Source organism: Melanaphis sacchari, unplaced genomic scaffold (assembly GCF_002803265.2).
Source record: "Melanaphis sacchari strain LSU unplaced genomic scaffold, SCAv2.0 Contig0_pilon_pilon, whole genome shotgun sequence".
NCBI classification, from domain to species: domain Eukaryota; kingdom Metazoa; phylum Arthropoda; class Insecta; order Hemiptera; family Aphididae; genus Melanaphis; species Melanaphis sacchari.
This window is the reverse complement of record NW_020270366.1, coordinates 12,698,693-12,719,619: the sequence shown is the minus strand read 5'-3', so window position 1 is coordinate 12,719,619 and position 20,927 is coordinate 12,698,693. Positions and strand designations below refer to the sequence as shown.

General features: G+C 26.1%; 1 protein-coding gene across 1 annotated transcript in view; it reads left to right on the top strand.

The window, feature by feature from the left end:
- The first annotated feature begins 3,863 nt into the window (after nucleotides 1-3,863).
- Nucleotides 3,864-20,927, top strand: part of LOC112591728 (kelch-like protein 17) — a 44,260-nt gene continuing 27,196 nt past the window's right edge. The window contains exon 1 of the mRNA XM_025335641.1: nucleotides 3,864-4,251. Within this exon, the coding sequence (XP_025191426.1) occupies nucleotides 4,203-4,251 (49 nt within the window). The 5' untranslated portion in view covers nucleotides 3,864-4,202. The remainder of the gene's footprint in view (nucleotides 4,252-20,927) is intronic.

Sequence of the window (20,927 nt, the reverse complement as noted above, 5' to 3'; positions counted from 1 at the left end):
ATAGAGTCCACTGTAGGCTTTATGTATTGGGGGTTCTTCAATGTCCATTAAGTTACTGTGAAAGATTTTAGTATGTTCAATTCTGAGTGTTTTTAAAATAAATTGTCTAAGTATTTAAATAAGAAATGTTAAATGATGTTGTTTAATGTGTTGGTTAATATCTAATTGATTATATGATGTAATTTTCAATACTATTGATAGTACTAAGGGAAAACTTTGAAAATTATGGTGTCTTGGAGATAAAATTCTGTTATTAAATTAAGAGCTTTCATTATGGCCATAGACTTTGCTGTAGAAACTAAACAAGAGCTGGAGAATTACTACGTAAATTACGTGTTGTCCCATATTATTAAAGCTTTAATCTTGTCTTACATTTTTGAAATTTTTGTATATGGTTTAATGTAATTTTAAGTTTTCTTATATTGACATAATAACATTTTCAGGACTATAATATTAATAAACCTTCTAATAAAGGTCCATTCAATTTCAAAAATGAATTAACGGAAACACAAACTGATCAACAGGAAAACAATTTAAATCTCACAATCCCCATAAATGTTAATAATGTATCTCAAATTTCACTAAAAGAATGTACAGTGCGATTAGAAAGGCTTGATGAAAAAATTCTAAGCCACTGTATTGGTCAGAAGTATAAAGATAAGGTAACTATAAATATATTTTTATTATTATTTTTATTAAAAGACTAGGTAGTACAAGCCATTAAGTGTACAAAAGATAGGTATTTATTAACTTATACATTTATATTTAAAATTGTTGAGAAAAAGGTGAAATCTGATTGCTGTATCTATTTGATTAAGTTGTTAATGGCTTGTTATTTAAGTGAGATTTTAATGAATAATGATTGCTAGACTGTTGCTTCGGCAATAAATACTGAAATAATTCACATATAAAGGGTGGATTTGACAGTGAAAGGGATGTAGGTACTTTGTAATGATGTTGATATATGAGAAAAAGAGTAATGGAAAATGTTAATCCTTAAGAAAGTCCATTAAAAATTTATTTTGTAAAACACAATAATTGTTCTTTAAATATTACTTGAAATGTTTTTGTTTAAAAAAAAAAAATGTATTTTTGCTAAAAGATTTTTTAGATAAATATAAAACTTATAATTCTACAAAATACAGAAATTAATTTCTTATGATATATGTTTTAGATAGATAGTTAGATACTAATAAAAGAATTCATCAAAGTCATATACTTAAATTAAAAGATTTGATGCAGACATTAATAATTGTGTTAGAAAAAAATCTAATAATAAGGTAATCTAAATTCTAAATTACTTGTATATGAAGTTTTTAAATAGAAAAAAGTTATATTCATAACATTTTTCTAATCATAATATTATGATTATAAATATTTTTAGTTAAACAATAAAGCAATCAATAACAACATTGAAAATAACCAACCCAAAAATATGTGCTATGGAAAATATCCATAAAAATGTTCAACCCAAAGAATGTTTTATATTAGAATTAAAAATTTAGGCCTGGATGTTTTAGAAAATGTTATTAATCATAATTAACAGGTTATAAAAATTGCATTTAAAAAAATTTAACTGATAATACATTTCAGGAATTTAATTTCCTTAATAACTTATTAACTAATTTCCTATTTTTTAATATTTTTTTTAGACAATCAAAAAAACTGCAGATAAAACCAAAACAAAAATGAAGATCATCAAAAAAAAAAATGTCTTAAAAAACAGCTCTTCAAAACATAAAAAAATGAAAAGAACAAAAAGTACTTATTACTAGTATTTATGATTACAAAAACTAAAATAATATTGACCAATTGTAAGAGTGATTAACCTATTTTGACTCACTTAACAAAGTATTGTTATCTAAGTTTCAAGAAAATGTCATGTACTAATAATATGTTAATACCCATAAAAACAATTTGGGTTATCAGGGATTTAAAAAAAATATAAACATAAACAGTACCTAGCATACACTGGATTTTAGTTCGATTAGTGATTTTACTACAGATAGATCAAAAACCCATATGAGGAGCACTGCCTTCCTATCGCTCTATAACTAAACTAGTAAATATCACGAACATTTTAAAACATAAAATAATTCTTTCAAATCCCTATTTTTTTTATTAATTGTCTTCTCTTAAAATATAAAATATTTAATAATAACACATAAAATATAATATATTGTAAACAAAATAATAAAATAATACCAAACAATATTCATACAGTTATAAAAGTAATAATTTTATAAATTATATTTATTTGTATTTTTATATTTAATTTATAAGAAATTATTGTTCAAAAATTCATAGCCCGTAGACAATAGATATATTATTTAACATTTAAAAAAAATTTTGGGAGGAGGAAGACATTTTTTTGGGATGGGGTAAAATCCTAGAACTCTACCCCTGCGTATGTCGCTGAACATAAAGGATATGTGTTTTATATCCTGTCTATATGACAACTGAACTTTGTTGAAATTAAAACGAGAACAAATAATAAATTTAAAAAAAAAATGTTTTAAAAAATTTTGAATCTAAGTTTGAATTGGTTATAACTTATAAGTACTAATTATAAATAACAGTTATTTGTAATGTTATTCTTGGGTATTATTGACCATAATATGTTAGTTTTATGTAACATACTGTGCTGGATCAATGTTTTAGCTCGTGAGAGAAGGGATGAAAGTTATTGAATATTTAACAATATTATTTATTACTAATAAGATATTAGTTATTATTTATTACTATTAGTTTATTGTTTATCATTGTAGAATACTGGCCACAAACCTCCCTGCCCAGAGCATTATTAAATACATTTTTTAATGAAAATAATTATATTTTGTTTTATATTCCATAGAGAATAAAAGTGCAAATTATTATTAAGTTAAGTTATGCATATGTACTCTTGAGTAAAGACCTGCTTATTATTTTATTTTTTATTTTTATGAATTTATGACTAGAATTTAAAACTGTAACATGTTCAAAATATTTAAATTTTAAATATATATTATATTTTAGTTATTACGTTTTCGATTTATTTATATTTTTCTGTTGATTATTTAAATATATTATATTTTTATGGAAAATGGGCGTATTATTTAAAATTATCATGCAGCTAATCGAAATTCATAAAATATTTTTGTTTCTATGTACAGCTGAAATTTATTTATGTTGATATACGTAGTATACTTTGATAGCTACATTTTTATATTTTTATACAACTTACTCATAAATAAAACAGGTACCTACATTATTTGTATTTTTTTGTATATAAATTAGTTATATCTGATATTTTAATTAATAAATTATTATTATGTATAAATATTCTAATTTACTATTACGTTTTGCAATGATCTAAGTAATATAAGTAAGTGAATGGGTATTTTAACCACATATTATGACCAAATTTTCTGTTTCGCACTTGTTGCTATATACAGCCAATATTTTATGAAATTCAAATATATATTACTTCAAAGTTTAAATCTATAATGATTTATTTCTTAGTCTTAGAACTAAGTTAGCCATCATAATCCATCTAAAGATACGTGTATTAATGGTGATTGTCCGGAGGATTTTCAAAATGAACATTTTTCTTGGGGTGCAAATTTTAACGATGACAGACTAATCTGCAATAGCACTTTGAAAATAAAATAGTATTACAATAATTTATAATAATAACACGGGTCGTTACTAGTGCGCCAGCAGAGGTGTAGGAAAATCGCATTTGAACAAGAAAAGTTTTGCGTTGTGTTGATGGGAGTTGGTGGAAGGGGGAACTATCCGTTCGGCTACGGTCGGACGCGATCGCCTCGGCGCTCAATCGAACACGGGTCAAGGGACGCGGCGGCGGCCGACGTCTACCGCCGACGAGCTCGTGTGCGCGGCCTGTTGTGACTTGTGAGCGCGTGGCCGTCGTCCGGACCGTTTTGCTGTTGGTGTAGTACTAGTTTGCGTTAAAGTCAATAGCGATCGTGCTTATAGTTAGGCGCCACAGCGAAAAAGGGTTATTTTTAAAATTATTTCGTTATTTTTTCGGGTTAGAGGTGTCGTCACCGAGTACTGTGATCTAGACAGGATACGAGATTTTCGTACGCATTTTGACCACCCGCCTACCGACCGCCGTACACACCCTCCTTTAAGATTTTCGTAAATTTTCAACTGGAGGCGCTTTTCCAGTTTACTACCATCGAATTTTTCCCTCAGACATGGCCACCACATCCTCGGACGCTTGGTCGACGTCTCCGACTAGTCAAAGTGAGTGCTGCAGTTTTTCGATGTTATATTTTATTTATAGGTTTAGTTAGTTTTTATTAATAGTTTCGTATGTATAATATTATACACTTTATTTGATATGAATGTAGTTTTATACTTTTGTATACGTGAATACATAATATAATTTATTATTCGTAGTTGATAGTTAACATACCTCTTTATGGAAACCTTAGGTGGTGTTTCCTGATTCCTGGGGAACCCATTAACATCAACTTTCCCTCGACATTTATACAAAAATATTATATCAAATAGAGCAATGCGTCGTATAGACTATGGTAAACTATTATGTATATAATGTTTCAAAAGATGTTGTACACCTAACTAATTTTTCAATCAAGTTTTTTTTTATAATTATTTAATAGGTAGTACTTATTTTTAGAACCCCTCCTCCACTCTCAGAATTCCACCCTGGATCAGTCACTGCAGATAGTTACGTACGTCTTAAACAATATTATGCACTTGTTATACCTATGTCCTATGTTAAACGTAATTTCGGACTATAGTTTCTATCATATTATTAATTATTATTATTGTATTAAGGTAGGTATATGTATAACTGTATAGAATAATATAAATTTACACATTGACTCATCTAATGAAAACTGTGTAAAATATACTGGAAAATTAATTTCATTTATATTAGTACAGCGTGTAGTTTATAAGATAATTCGTTCGTTTAACGTTTCGGTTGATACCTATAGCTATATTTAATATTGAAAATATTTCTTTATTAATCACGATAATACAAGTAATCATTTTTGACAGTGATTGACTGTAAATATTTTATGTATAGTAAGTACGTTTTAAATTCATATCTAAACAATATACTTATTATACTTAACATTATAAAGGCAAAAGTAACCCTGTCTATCATTTTCACGATTAAACAGCTGAACCGATATTGATAAAATTTGGTAAGTATGAAATTAGTTTGATTCCAAATAAAGGACAGCATTTTTAAACTTTTTTTTAATTAACCCCAAAGAAGGGTGAAACTAAATAATTACTCTAATGTGATTAAAAGTCAACAGTGTGAATATAAATTTAAAATTTGAAATCGGTGATGATTTGATATTGTACAGAAATCGTTTAAGGAGGGGTTTTCTTAAGAATTCAGTCCCTAAGGTCGAAGGGTAGGTGGAAGAAGGTGAAAAAGATTGTAAGTGAAATAATATTTATTAATTTAATTATTTATATGGTCTAATTTACTTAAAATTAGGCATTAACACCCTTTGGCACAATTAATGAAACACGAATATCGACGTATTTAGTTCGGTTTTGTCCGTTTTTTTCGGTTTATACGTTATAGTATCAGTTAATAAATCGCTATAATTCTACTGTAAATTTTTACTAAAAATAGGGGAAGGGATAGAATATAATAACTTGTTTCGTTATTATTTATACGGATTTACAACTTAGCTACCGCTCTGATTATTAAATGTATTATAATATTTTATACTGTATTTTTCTCCTATCTCGATTCGCGTGCTGTCAGAGATGGCATGTGTACCGTGATGGTCTTCTATTGAAATGGACTTTAAAGAGAACGCAAGATATAATTAAATAAACATAATTTTTATTATGATTCTAATTTATGACTTGGCTAAATAATATAAAAATTTTTAATTATAATGGTTAACGATACATCAAATCCACGCGTCAAATCTGCCTAATGAATAATGGTAAAATGGCACTAATGGTTAAAAAATACTTTAAATTAGAATTGTATGAACACTTACAATTGATTCATAGTCCTTACATGGTTATTTTTTTTTTTTTGGAGGAGAGTACTCATATCAATTCTTGCCTTCTTGGCGAGTAAAGTCATATAACATTTCGCAAACGGCTACCGTTAATAAATAGCTGCATATCATTATTGAATATATACATTATGTTACTTACTGCGCCTTACACTTATTGGTTTGACGAAGGTTTTCTCGTCAATTCAAAAGATTGGAAAGCTAAAATACACCTATTTGTAAATGAAACTCTTTATTGTAATATAACATTTTGAAAAATAATACATTTTATTTCACTTTTATTATCAGTAAAATACAATAATATTCTATATTTGACTTGTTCTTTAGCTTTCTAAAGAATAATAGACAGCAAACGCGCAATGGCTTGTTAAGAAATAAGAATTGTTTCACTTTGCATGGGTTTAATAAATTTAAAGAAATTAATTAGCAAATCATTCTTGTTGTTAAAATATAACAAAAAGAATTGGAACATTTTTTTAAATACCACGATCTTAAATATATACCTACGGTAGTACAGTATTTAATTTAGATAAAAAATAATAATTTTCTTTCTTCAATTTTTTGTAGAGTTTTTAATTGTTTAAGGTATAGTTTTTCAAAAAAAAACTCTATAATTATATGGTTCTGTAGTAGATATACATCAACTCGTACATATACTCATTGCAACATAGAATCTATAGGTTCATGTACAATTAGGGTTGATTTTTAAATTTCAAACCGTATCGGTCACCTAATTGTTTGGAAAATTTTAGTTTTAGTACATGACTTCACTTAAAATAATATTTTGATAAGTATTACCTTATGAATTATGGCCATAATTTATACACGAATAATACAACATGTATATATTCATCAGGAAAGCAATAACTGTATAATACGATTTTTTACACATTGATTAATATTTAATTGTGATTATATAGATTATAATATTTAACAATATCTTTATAAATAGTTATCACACTTGGGTATGTTTTTAACTTTTTATTACTCCCGACTCCTTAAATTTTACAAAATACTTAATAACAAATTTGTGTTCTTAAAAATTTATAAAGTCAAATTATTTTTTAGTAGTACAATATAATGATACAAATAAAAAATATTTTGTGTATAACTTTGTGTCAACTATTATTAATGCTGTTTTATTTTTATTGACACACCATTTTAGTGTATTTCTTTAATGGATTAATATGTAAATATGTTGACAGACACAAATACTATAATATCTACTAATTTAGTCATCACTTGCTATAGTTAAGTATAGTGACTTGTTATAAGATTAAGTATTAGTGTATTACCGTTTCAGCTACAATTCTGCACCATATCGGTTATGCGATTGAAAAAAATTATTGTGCTCAGATTTTTTATTTACAAAGATTTTTCCAGAACATTGATCAATACAATTTAGAGAAAAGAATATAAAGTATAAACTGTAATCGGAACGTCGGAAATTAAAGTCCCGACGAGCAATAGGCAGGAAATGTGGGATTTTATGACCTTCGTAATTTCCGATTCGGAATTGCCAGATTAAATTTTGTATACCAATAAACCATACATCTTTTGTTTATATAATATTTATTGATCACTTACAATAGATACTAGTTAGACAAGTGTATTTAAATTAAAACGAAAACGAAATTTAAAAAAGAAACTAACAACTAAACTTGGAAGAATGACGTTTAAATTCCAATTCACTTATACCTACACAAGTTTATACACGAAATTAAATCCATTGTATAGGTACAATAGATACATGATAATATTATATTATTTTGTAATATGTTACTGTCGTGCATGAGCACAGCTGCATCGACTACTGTGCAACTGTAGTTAATGTGCAATTTACATTTTATACTGCATTCTGGAGTGAACATGGTAGTTTTGTTCATTTATCGTGCGTGTAACAATGTGGATCATTGTTTCTGCAAGATGACCGGATACCACGAGCACGCGGGGACACGTTTTATTTTTCTGATATGGTTTCGATGACAAAATTAATGTTCCAGGGTTCGTAAAATATATACATAATATACATAATACATGCATCATGTTACACGTTATTATTTATATATAAATACTAAATATAAACATTCACGCATGTGCTCATTTTCTTAAGTGAAAACTTGACAATAAAAGAGCGGGAACGCAAATTATACACGTATTACACGTATTATGATATACAGCATCATCTGCAGTCTATTATACATTTAATAACTCTGTATAACTATGAAAATGATTTTTATTTCATTGCATTTGAGTGATTAAATATTAAAATAAAAATGCAATAAGTGTACATATTTTTAAATCGATCAATTGTAATAGGTACACCTATTTTTTTTTAAGTATATGATGAATTGAATTGTCCATTGTTCTAACGTTTCTATCCCTCTAATATTTTTTATTCTGAAACAATAAGTTTCAATTTATATAGAAATCTTAGTTTACATTCTTAAACCCGTTATCAATCGTGAAAATCAATAAAAATAATTTAAGAAACTTATTTTGAATTCAACGGTCCACTTGGACAACAATATTATGTATATTTTTTAAATTTATTTATTTATTATAGTTATTATCTTTTAAATAGTCGTTTATGTACTTCAGAAAATTGACTATAATCGCCAATACTAGATATATCGTAATATTATTTTTTTTTAAACAATTATGTCATTCTGATTTTTTTAATATTATGGCAATACACTAGATAATATCTATCCGCTATTCGAGTTTATTTATTCCATTGTGTAATGATAATTAAAACCTAATTAATTGATTTTACCTTGTATAAATAATGCTTCAATAGAGAAATAGGAAAAATTAATGATTGATAATAATTAATTGAATCACAATGGTTATATTTTTATTACTACTATAGTCATAATTTCTACTCTACCTTTATACATTATTCTCTTGATTCTTTTCATAAAATTTACTTATTTACTTGTTGTATGTAGGTATTTTATATTGTATTTTGTACAGATTGTAAATGTTTATACATAAAACAAAGATAAAAGATATAGGTATAGGTACCTGATAAATCATACATATAACTATTTAAGTTTAAAATCATACAATAAAAAATGTAATAAAATTAATATAATTTAAAATTGTTTTTATTAAATTATTATCTGTTTCGTGATTTTAGCGAATTATTTAATATTTATTAATCTTTATAAAGTAATTCAATAAAATAAGCCGTCTAAAATACTATCGAATTCTAAATCACATTAACTTGTATAGTTATTAAATAAAACGGTAAAATTTGGAAAATAATTATGTACTTTTTTTGTTATACTGTTTTTGAATGAACATCGCTGACATTAAATGTAATTTAATTTATTAAGTTAAAATCCATGTATAACACGTTTTAATCTTTTCGTTGAAGTAAATAATTCGTATTTTATATTCATATTACCTATTACTACTTATATTTTATTTCAATAATTTAAAATAATGTATCAATAAATTAAACATTAATATTTATTATAACACGTAATCCACAATCGTTTATACATTGCTCATATTTGAAAATTGTGGTTTGTACTGGTTGTAAAAACTACAAGTTTACAATTTTCCTAATGAAACAATATAAAATAGTCATAATAATATGATATATTAAAAACATTTAAAATAGGTTGGTGGTAGTAATAATTTTATAATGAAATACAAGTATTTTTTTTTTAATTTATATAATATGTATAATGTATATATATATTATATGCCCATACCGGTGACTAAAAGCCGTTATGATGCCTCTAAGAAATAAATTCAGTTATCATGCCCAAAAAAATTGTTTATAGGTTAATTAAAATACGCGTATGCTTATACGTGATTGTAATGCAAATATTATCGATATTGGCTGTTTTTGCACTATTATTTCAGTTCCATTTAGGAATAATTGTATAGTATATTATATTCTTTTTTTGTTTTTCCGATGACATCGACAAACAATAGCAAAGAATAATTACTATAAACGCTACGAGTTGTAGATTTTCATAGTTTCTTTTAGTTTTTTATTCTTTTATTAGCTCGTTTTTACATCACTTTTCCAATAAATAAAAATCGCGGACATGACGAATCGCCGAAAATGTGGTCCGTGCCGAATTCCCGACGTCTCTTATTATCCACCGCTTCTGTAATAACGTTACTTTGAGGTTCCGTTTTCCATTGAACTATTTATATACATAAATATATACATACTAGCGTTATGTCTTATAAATTACACGGAACCGTATTAAACGGTAGAGATGACAACAGGTGATCATTGGAAGTCGGTCATCATTGTAATAGGTGAAAACTATTTTCAACTGTTTCGTTGTGCGGCAATGCGGTACTGTTGTATTTAATAGCCGATACCTACACACTAAATATTCATTGTATGGGTAGGTACACGAATTACGCACAGTGTCGTCTCTCGATTATTATAATATTGTGCAGACGGACATTCGATTCTCGCGGATAGCTTATGTGTGCATGACGGTTTGCATTCATCACGATGAGATGTGATAATATTGTCGAGACGGTGCGATGATTTGAACAGCAATATAATGCATTATTGCATTTAAATAAAATGCTTTCGGGAAAGCGTGTCATATAATGATGTCTCAATACAGCGAACCCCGATGTTGTTAAATCCTGTAAGGATCTCTTTCGTCGTCTGAAAATTCGTAAAATTCGCTTAATAAACGATGGTGTAAATATTGTGATTACAATGTTTAATTTTTTTTTCTTTTTTTTTTTTTTACATGATTTATATACTTCATTAACCTTTCCGAATAAATTCTAATTTTTACGCTGACGCTTATACCTAACTAAGATGTTTAACAATAGTAATAATTTTATTGTTTTTACTGTACGTTTTGTGTAACTTCAACATATTATACATAATGAGTATTAAAATATTTTTGTAAGATTTTTTGTTGTTTCAATTTTACCGGAACAAACGCAAATACAATTTAAGGTTGTTAAAATGTTTTAAAAAGTTTTTCACCCGATCGTTAAACACTTTGAATCTTAATAGGATTAACTTAAAAAAGATTTTTAGTTCAGAAACATGGATTTATTTTCATTTTTATTGTTGTTTATTTCTACCCCATGAATATAATAGTTTTTATCTATTATCTACATGTAAACTTATGTATATGATAAGTGATAAAATACCTATGAATAGATACATATAGCGTTGCTAAAAAGCACCAATATTAATGTATAATATTCTTAGATTCAAAATCCTCGCATTAAATCGTTTTTTTTTAATTATATTTTCCTTGTATTCTTGTGCTAAACTTGATAATATAAAGTCTTTGTGTTTTTCAATACGTATTTTAACATGCAAATAATATTAATAGCATTGACTAAATGACGTATCAATTATTAATTATTACAATTATATAATCGGTTAGTTAAGTTAGTAGTGTACAATTTAATGACAAATAAATCATAAACATATGATAATACAATAAAATAAAATAATGTCTTGTCGTTAATTACGTCTTATTGAAATCTTACATGACAGATTTATGTACACATTGACATAAAATGTGACAATGTGACATTGTATGATATTATTTTTTTATAATAGCAAATCACAAAGTTAAAATAAGTTTATTCAAATAATCTAAACTGTGAATATAATAATTAGTAAAGTTATGTATTAAAAGTATACTAAAACACGTTTATTTTCTAATAATGGTCATCGGACATTACTTTATTTTATTATTTTTCCGCATATATGATGCATCTACTATAAGTATAATATACCGTTCACAATAAATCAATATCCTACAATAATTTATTGAGCGTATTATTCATCTTAATTTCAGATTTATAATAATATCTCGATCAGAAATAGTTTTTGTTAGAGAACTATAGCGGAAATATTGGCGAAATTTCTATATCTGAAAATATCTAACTCAATAATGTAATTTTATATTTAAAAATCTACTTGAATAAACAACGTTTCTGAAATTGCAGTAGGTAGACCACAGAAGTGTACATTTTCCTGCATAATAATTACGAACATTATTTTTGCTACTATAAAAATGTAGGTATAAATTAGGCAACGATCACGCGATCAAAGTTTATTGGGCGTGCTGGACTGACAGTATCTTTTTCGTTTTACACACAACATGACTTTATAGTTGTTTTTATATTATACATTATTTACAATATACAATATACATTATACATAGTACGCACATTTATAAAATTGTATCTGTGTTTTTTTGAGGCGTTAAGTAATCAAACTAATATATTTCATTAGTTTAGGATTTTATTAGGGGTTAGTCTTAGTTGTATACTTGCATTAGACACAAGCGCATATACGTATAGGTACGTATTTGTGTTTTTGCAATTGAAATTTTAGTATTTAACTCAAACGTCTCAAACTGAAGAAAGAGTCAACAGAGACGAGTAGGTATTTGTGCAAAATGAAACATATCTGATATATTACGCAGGTACCTATATAATATATACATTTATACATACACTCATTATTGTACATATGTACATTCAACATACATAATACAGTCGTACGTGCCTGGACTGTGTAACATTTTCATTGCCAATATCGATTATGTCTTACAAGAAAAGAAGAAAAAATATTATGAAATAATAAAATAGAAAACCACTATATTGATCTATATTGAGTTTTAATGTACGATACCAGTATCGCAACCAGTGGTTGAGGCCCCTCCTCTTAGGCGCTTGGAGCCCATGACCATTTAGATTTTTTTTTTTTTAATTACTGGTTATTTAAATCATAATAACTACTAACTAATTTTAACATCACAATTAAATTATTAAGTTTAACTATAACGCATTTGACATTATTATCTGGATCACGATTATATATACTTAATAGATAATATTTTCACGTCAGTTTTCTTAATAAGTTAAAGAAATAAGTTGAACTCAAATCAATTTGATAATGTCAGTAAAACTGCAGAAAAATATTTTTTTTATATTCTATAATTCCAAGAATAGTGGGAATTTAAAAACACAGATCTCATTATTATATTCTTAATAAATTTTTCACTTACTTCCGGGTGGCTGTTTTTTTTTTATTCGTATTTAGATGAGTTGCTTTCTTTTTTTAATGAAAAATTTAAATCAAATACAGAAATGTTTACTTCACTGTCTTAATTGCTACTTTTTAAACTTTAAAATATAAATTACACCGTAGCACATATTTTTGTGATGTCTTATCAGCTTTTGTTAAGACATTTCAAATTAAATTTTATATATTCGCATACTCGTATATACATATAAATAAGATAATTTGAGTTATGATAAACAAAATCAAAAATGGAAAAAATAGTGCTTATTGGATGTATTCATATGTTGTATTGGATTGATAATTAATAATAAACTTAAATATAGTGATAACTCTAACTTAAGCTGATAAAATGTCTGAAGTGAATTAATTTTTGAGTACTTATAATAGTGAAAACCTATTTAATCGTATTACTTAAAAATATCTATAAGGACATAGATACAAATATTTAAAAATATTAATTTAATTGTACATGAAAAAGAATGGCTTTTGATTTCAAAATTTATCTTGAATATTATTTTTGTTATCACGAATTACTCGATGTAATATTGTTATTTCCTAATGTTAAGCTATTTATTTAATTTTCTTTAGTAAACTAATTTTGATTATTATTTTACAGTTAAAAATAAATTTATATTTACTTATTTAAACTTATGTTTTATCATTCTAAAAATTAGTAGTGATCAGATTAATGCTACCATCACTAAAATAAATTTCTGGCTACGGTACTGTATGGTACCGATTTACCATGAATACATTCGAGTTCGATCGACGTCGGTTCTCTGTAAGGCTTTTAAATTAACTATGAAAATGACAATTTATTATTATTATTATGACTTGTATGTGCGGTATCGATTGGACATTTGGACTGCGTGCGTATTCATATAATGGTATGTTTTCAACTATGTCTACTATATATGTTTACAATGGTCGATGAGTGTCTAACTAACTTTATTTAGTTATATAATAATATGTTATTATTATGGTAATGATACGCGCAGTAACACTAGTTTCAATTGTAACGAGATACGAATGAAATATTATATCGTATAATTTTACCCATCTATGGCCCAACATTTAATTTTTTTTTAACCATATTGATTATTGACATTCAAAATGAAATTTAATTACCTACTTAAAAATTTTAAATCTACTTAATAGTCCGATCACATATATAATCAAATTAATAACTTTCATTCAGCCTACACGATCAATTATTTATGGATGATAATTTAATGAAATATTCATAATAATTATTAATCAATAAAATTAAAATGCAAAAGTTTTGATCAACGTAGAAAATGTATAATGACAGCAAGGACAGAGTTTATTCTTAATAATTTTTACTTTGGTCGGTACTGCCTAATGGTAAAGTGGTTACTGGTTAGTAATAGGGTTATTGGACGCCACTGGACAAACACGCACATACGAGAAAATATATTTTACAATTGTAGTTTTGTATGGTGTATATAGCCTAAATAGACTATAATAAAATACTACGTTTGATTTTCTATCGTGTACAACAAAACATAAAGTGTCATATTTTTAAGCTTTGTTTTTTCATGCTTTCATTGATTTTTGTTTTACTTTTTCACCTAGGGATAGATTGCAAAAGCACATTGATAAATCACAACTAAAATAATGAAAAGCATAACTATCAAAAAAAATATCCGAGCATAACTTTCATCGATTTTTTATATACCCGCAATATTACCTATTTTATCAATTTTTTTTTCATACTGCTGTAAACAATTTTTAATATTTTAAAAGCTTTTTTTAAATTTATATGCTATTTTTTTCGACGGATACGTTCTCGAGAAAATAAGTTCAGTTCGTATACTTGGGAGAGATAAATTTTCTATTTTCTTAAAGTGAACGACCGTCAAACCAAGCGTTGTGTTTTTTTATACTTAATAAAACAAGCTCCACTTAGAATCGTTGGTTTTTTTTCAATCTGAGATTAATCATTGTTATTAAATTTACTAACACAATAATTAAAGCACTAGCGTCTCAGGGTAAGTGACAAGATTATCAAGCATTAGAATTCTGTATTCTTTTTTAATTTATTTAAGTAATATTATCACATTTATAACTAGTTTAAAAACAAATACATTATTTATTACATTTTTGAACTTTAAAACTTTATTTTAAACCATACCATAATTATAATGAATGTATTGTAATCTAACTTATGTCCTATATATATATATATAATTTATATAAAGTATACATAACAAATAGGTAAGTAAAAACGATTAAAAAATATCCTAATAAGGCTTGTTAGTTGTTAATAGTTCGTAGAAACTTTTATTTACCATTAATATTTTATTTAAGAACTTCATGTATGTTTTAAGGAAATATATATATGTAATGTTGAGCTTTTAAAAAAAGAAATATAAACAAAGGAAAGAACTCATTAATAAAACTCATGTGATATACTATGTACGGTCCTATAAAAAGTAGATATAGCGTTATATTAAGGGCGAAAAAAACGTTGCCACAATTTACCTCTGTTATAAAAACCTTTGACGGTTATACTACCACCGTATAATGTATTATTGTAATAAAAGAAATAATTAATATAAAATAAAAAAACGCAATCACTATTAGTTCTTGGAGAGTGGTATACTAGTAACTGGTATCGGTAGTTGTCTGAATTATATATAAATACAATTAAACATGGTCTGAATAGAAATTATCATCGGTAAAGTAAAAATAAATTTAAAAACAAAAAAAAAAAAAATACGAATATAATAGATCGTTGTGTGTCCGACCTTGACACTGACCTTCCTCGCGCTCAATCACTCTCTCTTTCTCTACGCATGTATGTATAAATATATAACTCTATACCCGTTGACACAATAATATTTGACTATATTTTACGTTATCTATTCCAAATCAATTTTACGTAAGTTCACTAAAGTCGCTTATTTTTTATATCTGTACTGATATAAAAAAATAAAACGATTTCAGGGGGCTCATGGATCCTTTATAGCATTTTACCATGACTGTGCACCGATTCTAAATGTCCATATTATTTCATCCATGATGATGTAATATAAGAGAAAAAAATATATTTTCGTAACCTGTGCCGACCGGAAGTTTTGATTGTTCGACGACGTATAGCAACACTCGCTGCAGGGCGTTGACACGACACCTATGTCGACAGCCGCTTTATTGAATTTATTTTTCCCATCAGAATATACCCACCTAACCCACAATATAAAAGTATGAGCTTACACGGTGGTGGTTGAGAAGGCGATTGAAACGATGGAGGTATTGAAAGCTGCACACACTATATATGCATGTGGCGTATTGTCCCGTATTCTACTTGTCTCGTTTTGCTGTGTGTACCGATAGGCGATAACTGATGATTTACATCCACTGGGCAGCGGTATATTTATAAAGGCGTCGTTTTCTCTATTTACACAAACGAGATTGACGATCTCGAACACAATCGATCGCACAAAAATAGTCTAGCCTATAAGACGTTAAATTATAGCTAAACTTGGGTAAAATATGTATAGCTACTATAACTACTATGATATTGAAAAACGAATGTCGAATGATAAATATTAAATTATGTATATATTAGAACTTAGAATATATAAATAATTACAACTAACAAGTAAATGTCATTTATTAACGACCTATTTTAAACATGGAACGTATGAATGTTATCATAATAATTATTATACACAAATATCGTTTTGCGTTTAACACCGAGATGTAAATGTGATCACGACTTGTTATTATTATATGAAAATATTATAATTTATATTAAATTATATTATGACATTGTTACTATGAATTTTTTTTGATCAAAGATGAATGGATAATGGTGCAATTATTTTTAATTTTTTATTATACGTACCCGTGTAGTCGTTTCTATAGTTGGGGTATACGTACATACTTATTACTTATTAATTATCAGTAAGAGTTTATATTATACTCGCGAAGTGTGTGTAGTTATATCTCTTACATCACATACATATATTACTATAACGTATTACGTGGGTGTTGAAAAACGTCGTGTGTGATTAAATTTTTTTGATTTATTTTGCGGATTATTGTTTATTGTACGTCATCTTCTACAATGTTTGTACGATCAGTCTTACAACACTATTGAAACTTGAAAGTGTTGTTTTCTGTTATTGAGCGAGTCTTTTTTTATTTATTACTTATAGCCACGAATAAAAATATAATACAATATATCATTATTATAGTCTATAAAAGTCGATGGGTTAAGAGAACAAAATAAATAATTTAAAGTTAAAATTTTAAAATTATTATTTTTTCCAAACAAATGATTTGAATGTCATTATAAGAACTAAGAGACAATAATAAACTAATTAAAAAAAAAAAAAAAAAACAATGAAAAATTTGTTAAAAATAAAATAATACAGTTTTATAAATGCCAGCGTTATTATAAAGTTTACATCTTACATGATTACAATAATATATATTATATAATGTACACTTTTATATATCTATATGGACAATTTAATTAATAATCTAACTCTAATACAGAATTTTTAATTTCTCATGTTGAATTAATAAAATATGTTATATCATTATGATATTATAGGTACATTAATTATACGAGTAATTAATAGCTTATAAATACTTCTATAATCTATCTATTATAAGTACTTAACTATTGTTTCAGTAAAAACAGCTGAATAAAAATTTGACATTAAATAATACTAAGATATTTTGAATTTCATTTTCATCTATTAGTATTCTATATTTAAATTAAATCTTTTTTTTTTTAATTTTAGAATATTTACACATTGTAAATTATAATATAGTTATGTAAAATAGATTTGCTGACATTATAAACATACATACATTATTATTTTTTCCATATAATTAACGTGGAATTAAGGAATCAGGCACATATATATGAGTAAGTGGAGTATCTCCTGAATATTTTTTTATACATACACGGTAGGGATGCTTTCTTGCAATATAACCTCCGATTTTATTTTATGTACATGAATATTATAATGATGATTAAACGTATAATACTATTCCTATAGTAGTTAAGAATTATGCTCTGTTCGTTGATTTTGACCAGAGATTAGATAAGTAAGATATTGTAATATCTAGAAGTACTTGTAATCCTGCAGACAAGTTACCTACTGAAAAAAACATTGAGATCGGAGAAAATAAGCGCTCAAAGTCGTTAAAATATTATTATAATATTCATAATCAAGGGGAAACGGCTACATATAACATAGATTTGGCAGCTAAATATAGGTACGAGTTTCTTTAAATTATATTATCTATAATTATATATTACTATATTATTAGATACGTATAAAAATATTATAATACAGTGAACTGTACCGAAAGACGACGATAAATTGATATCAAATCGTGAGATAGGTATATTATAATATGTGGTATAATTAAAAAATAAATCACTGGTTTTACCAATACTTCAATATACACCACAGCGCAGCCGTTATAACGTGGAGTGCAAGTATGTAATGATGTTGCACAAAAGCGCATAATATTGAACACGGTAATATATCACATTATACTTTATAATAATATATTGTATGTATTACTGTTGGTATACGCAAGAAAAGAGTTTTGTTAAAGTTCGATCACGCGTATTAGGATATTATAATGGTTTGAAAGGTAGTAACAGTAAGTAACTACTTTTAACTATACGAGTATACCTAACTCCTGTTTCGTGGTATTTTATGACCCTCGTTATATAAGCTTTTCAAATCGGTTTTAAAACTAAATGTTGACGAGGCGAATGAATTTCTATACCTTCTTTTTTATTTTTTATTATTAAATACATGTTACTGTAATAATATGTACCTACTATATACTACTACGTGTACATATAATAAAGGTGTATACTATATAAAATTATACGTTTATTTTTTATATCCAAGCTGATAATTAACAAGTTAGAAATTTAAGTTACACATCTATTACAATTTTATTTTTATTTTAAAGTTACTCTTAACTCCATGAGTTGAATAGTTCTCCATAATATGGAATTATTAATTAATTAATTCATTGCATAGTCACGTTATTTTTTTTCCTAATAAAAACCTCATTAGATTTAAATATATTTTGTTTTAAACAAATTAATATTCTTATCAAAAATAAATTAATCAAAAACATTATTTATAATGTAAAACTATGATGAATATATTACGATGTATTGCAATTTGTAAGTAAGTAGGTACAAATGTTTTGATTTTCAAGTGTGGAGCGCAATATTTTTATTTCAATAAAAATAAAAGTAACGTTATATATATTATATATATACATTTTTGTTTAAATTTCCATAGAAATTATGTATAATGTATATAATATTAACTTAACTTTAAAATTTAAAAAAATTAGCTGACTTGTCCAGCCTTGCTTTCATTCACTTACGTTAAAGTTGATACTGTATAATTTATCTATTACACTATAGGTACTACTATATTATGCGTGAGTAATTATCATTATAAGTCAGGTGTACAATGACGACCTTAATAAAGTAAATTTTCATAAATAACTAAAAATATTATATTAATTTCAGTTTAATGGTACATCTTATGGTTTTTATAATAAAACGTAAAATAAGAAAAAAAAATTGTATTCATGAAAACTGTAATTGTTTATAATTCATATTAATAATTTCTTTTTTTATAATATGCCAGTGTCTTATTAGATTTTGTAATATACATAATCAAAATTGCCACAATTCGCGTAATTACCTCTTGGTATGCATTTTTTGTGAATTTTGAATAACGGTTAATAATTTAAAGTTTAAATATATTTTATGAACACATATTTTTACGTTTTTAAAATTAATTTTTAATTTTTCCGTATTGATGACGCTGTATTAAAAAAGTTCTTGTAAGTTATCGATCGAATATTAAAAGTACTAAAAATTACAATGGAAAAGCGTCTCTTTGGAGACCATTTAATCGTGTCGCCAATATAAATGTTTGAGTATCGTCTTTGTTTTACGCAATTTATGAGTAATATAAACATGATCTTAAACGAAAATTTCAGCCGCCAACAATCTACAATTTAATGTATAAAAGAAAAGAACATAATATTATCCAATAGAAAATTAGAAACCAATGTTAGCTTCGGATACGAAATTTTATTATGCCGAATAATGACGCACACTTTTCTTATATTACTACAATATGTATATATAATGTATATATATATATATATACATCTATTTGTCATAAGTATTTTTATAATATTTAAGGAAACAAGTTTATTCGGTTTGTGAAAATAGTTTCGACCGCAAGAGTTATGTATAATACCTATATTATATATCGAGTTTTGTGATCTTATCCGTTTTAAAAAATTTAATCCGAAAAGTTTTAAATCCTAAATCACCGTTTTTATAGTGCTTCACCCTGTAAAGCGTGTGCCGTTACCATGTCTAAGAAACAATGGTTGCTGCACTAGACAGGCCTCCGGTTGAATCCGATTTAAATATTGTGTAGTTGAGCATTGACCATAGACCATGTTAACCCAGCATTCATCCGTATAGTCGTGACTTATCAAATTCCAAAAGAAAAAGTATCACGCAAAGATGCATGAAAATAGAAATTTACGAATAAATTAAATTCTACTTTTAGTTTAGGTTGATATAATTGTTTCCGAAAGCATTTATGTACTATATTATTAATATTTAATTATTTTAATGATAAATATTTATACCACATAATATCAATTGATCAATTTATGTAATTGATAATGCAATAACATATTTTTATTTTAAATTATTATTGTATTTGTAAATGTCGTAGTACAGTAAAAATATATTCGCAGTATAAATATAGATAATATTTTAAAGTTAAAAT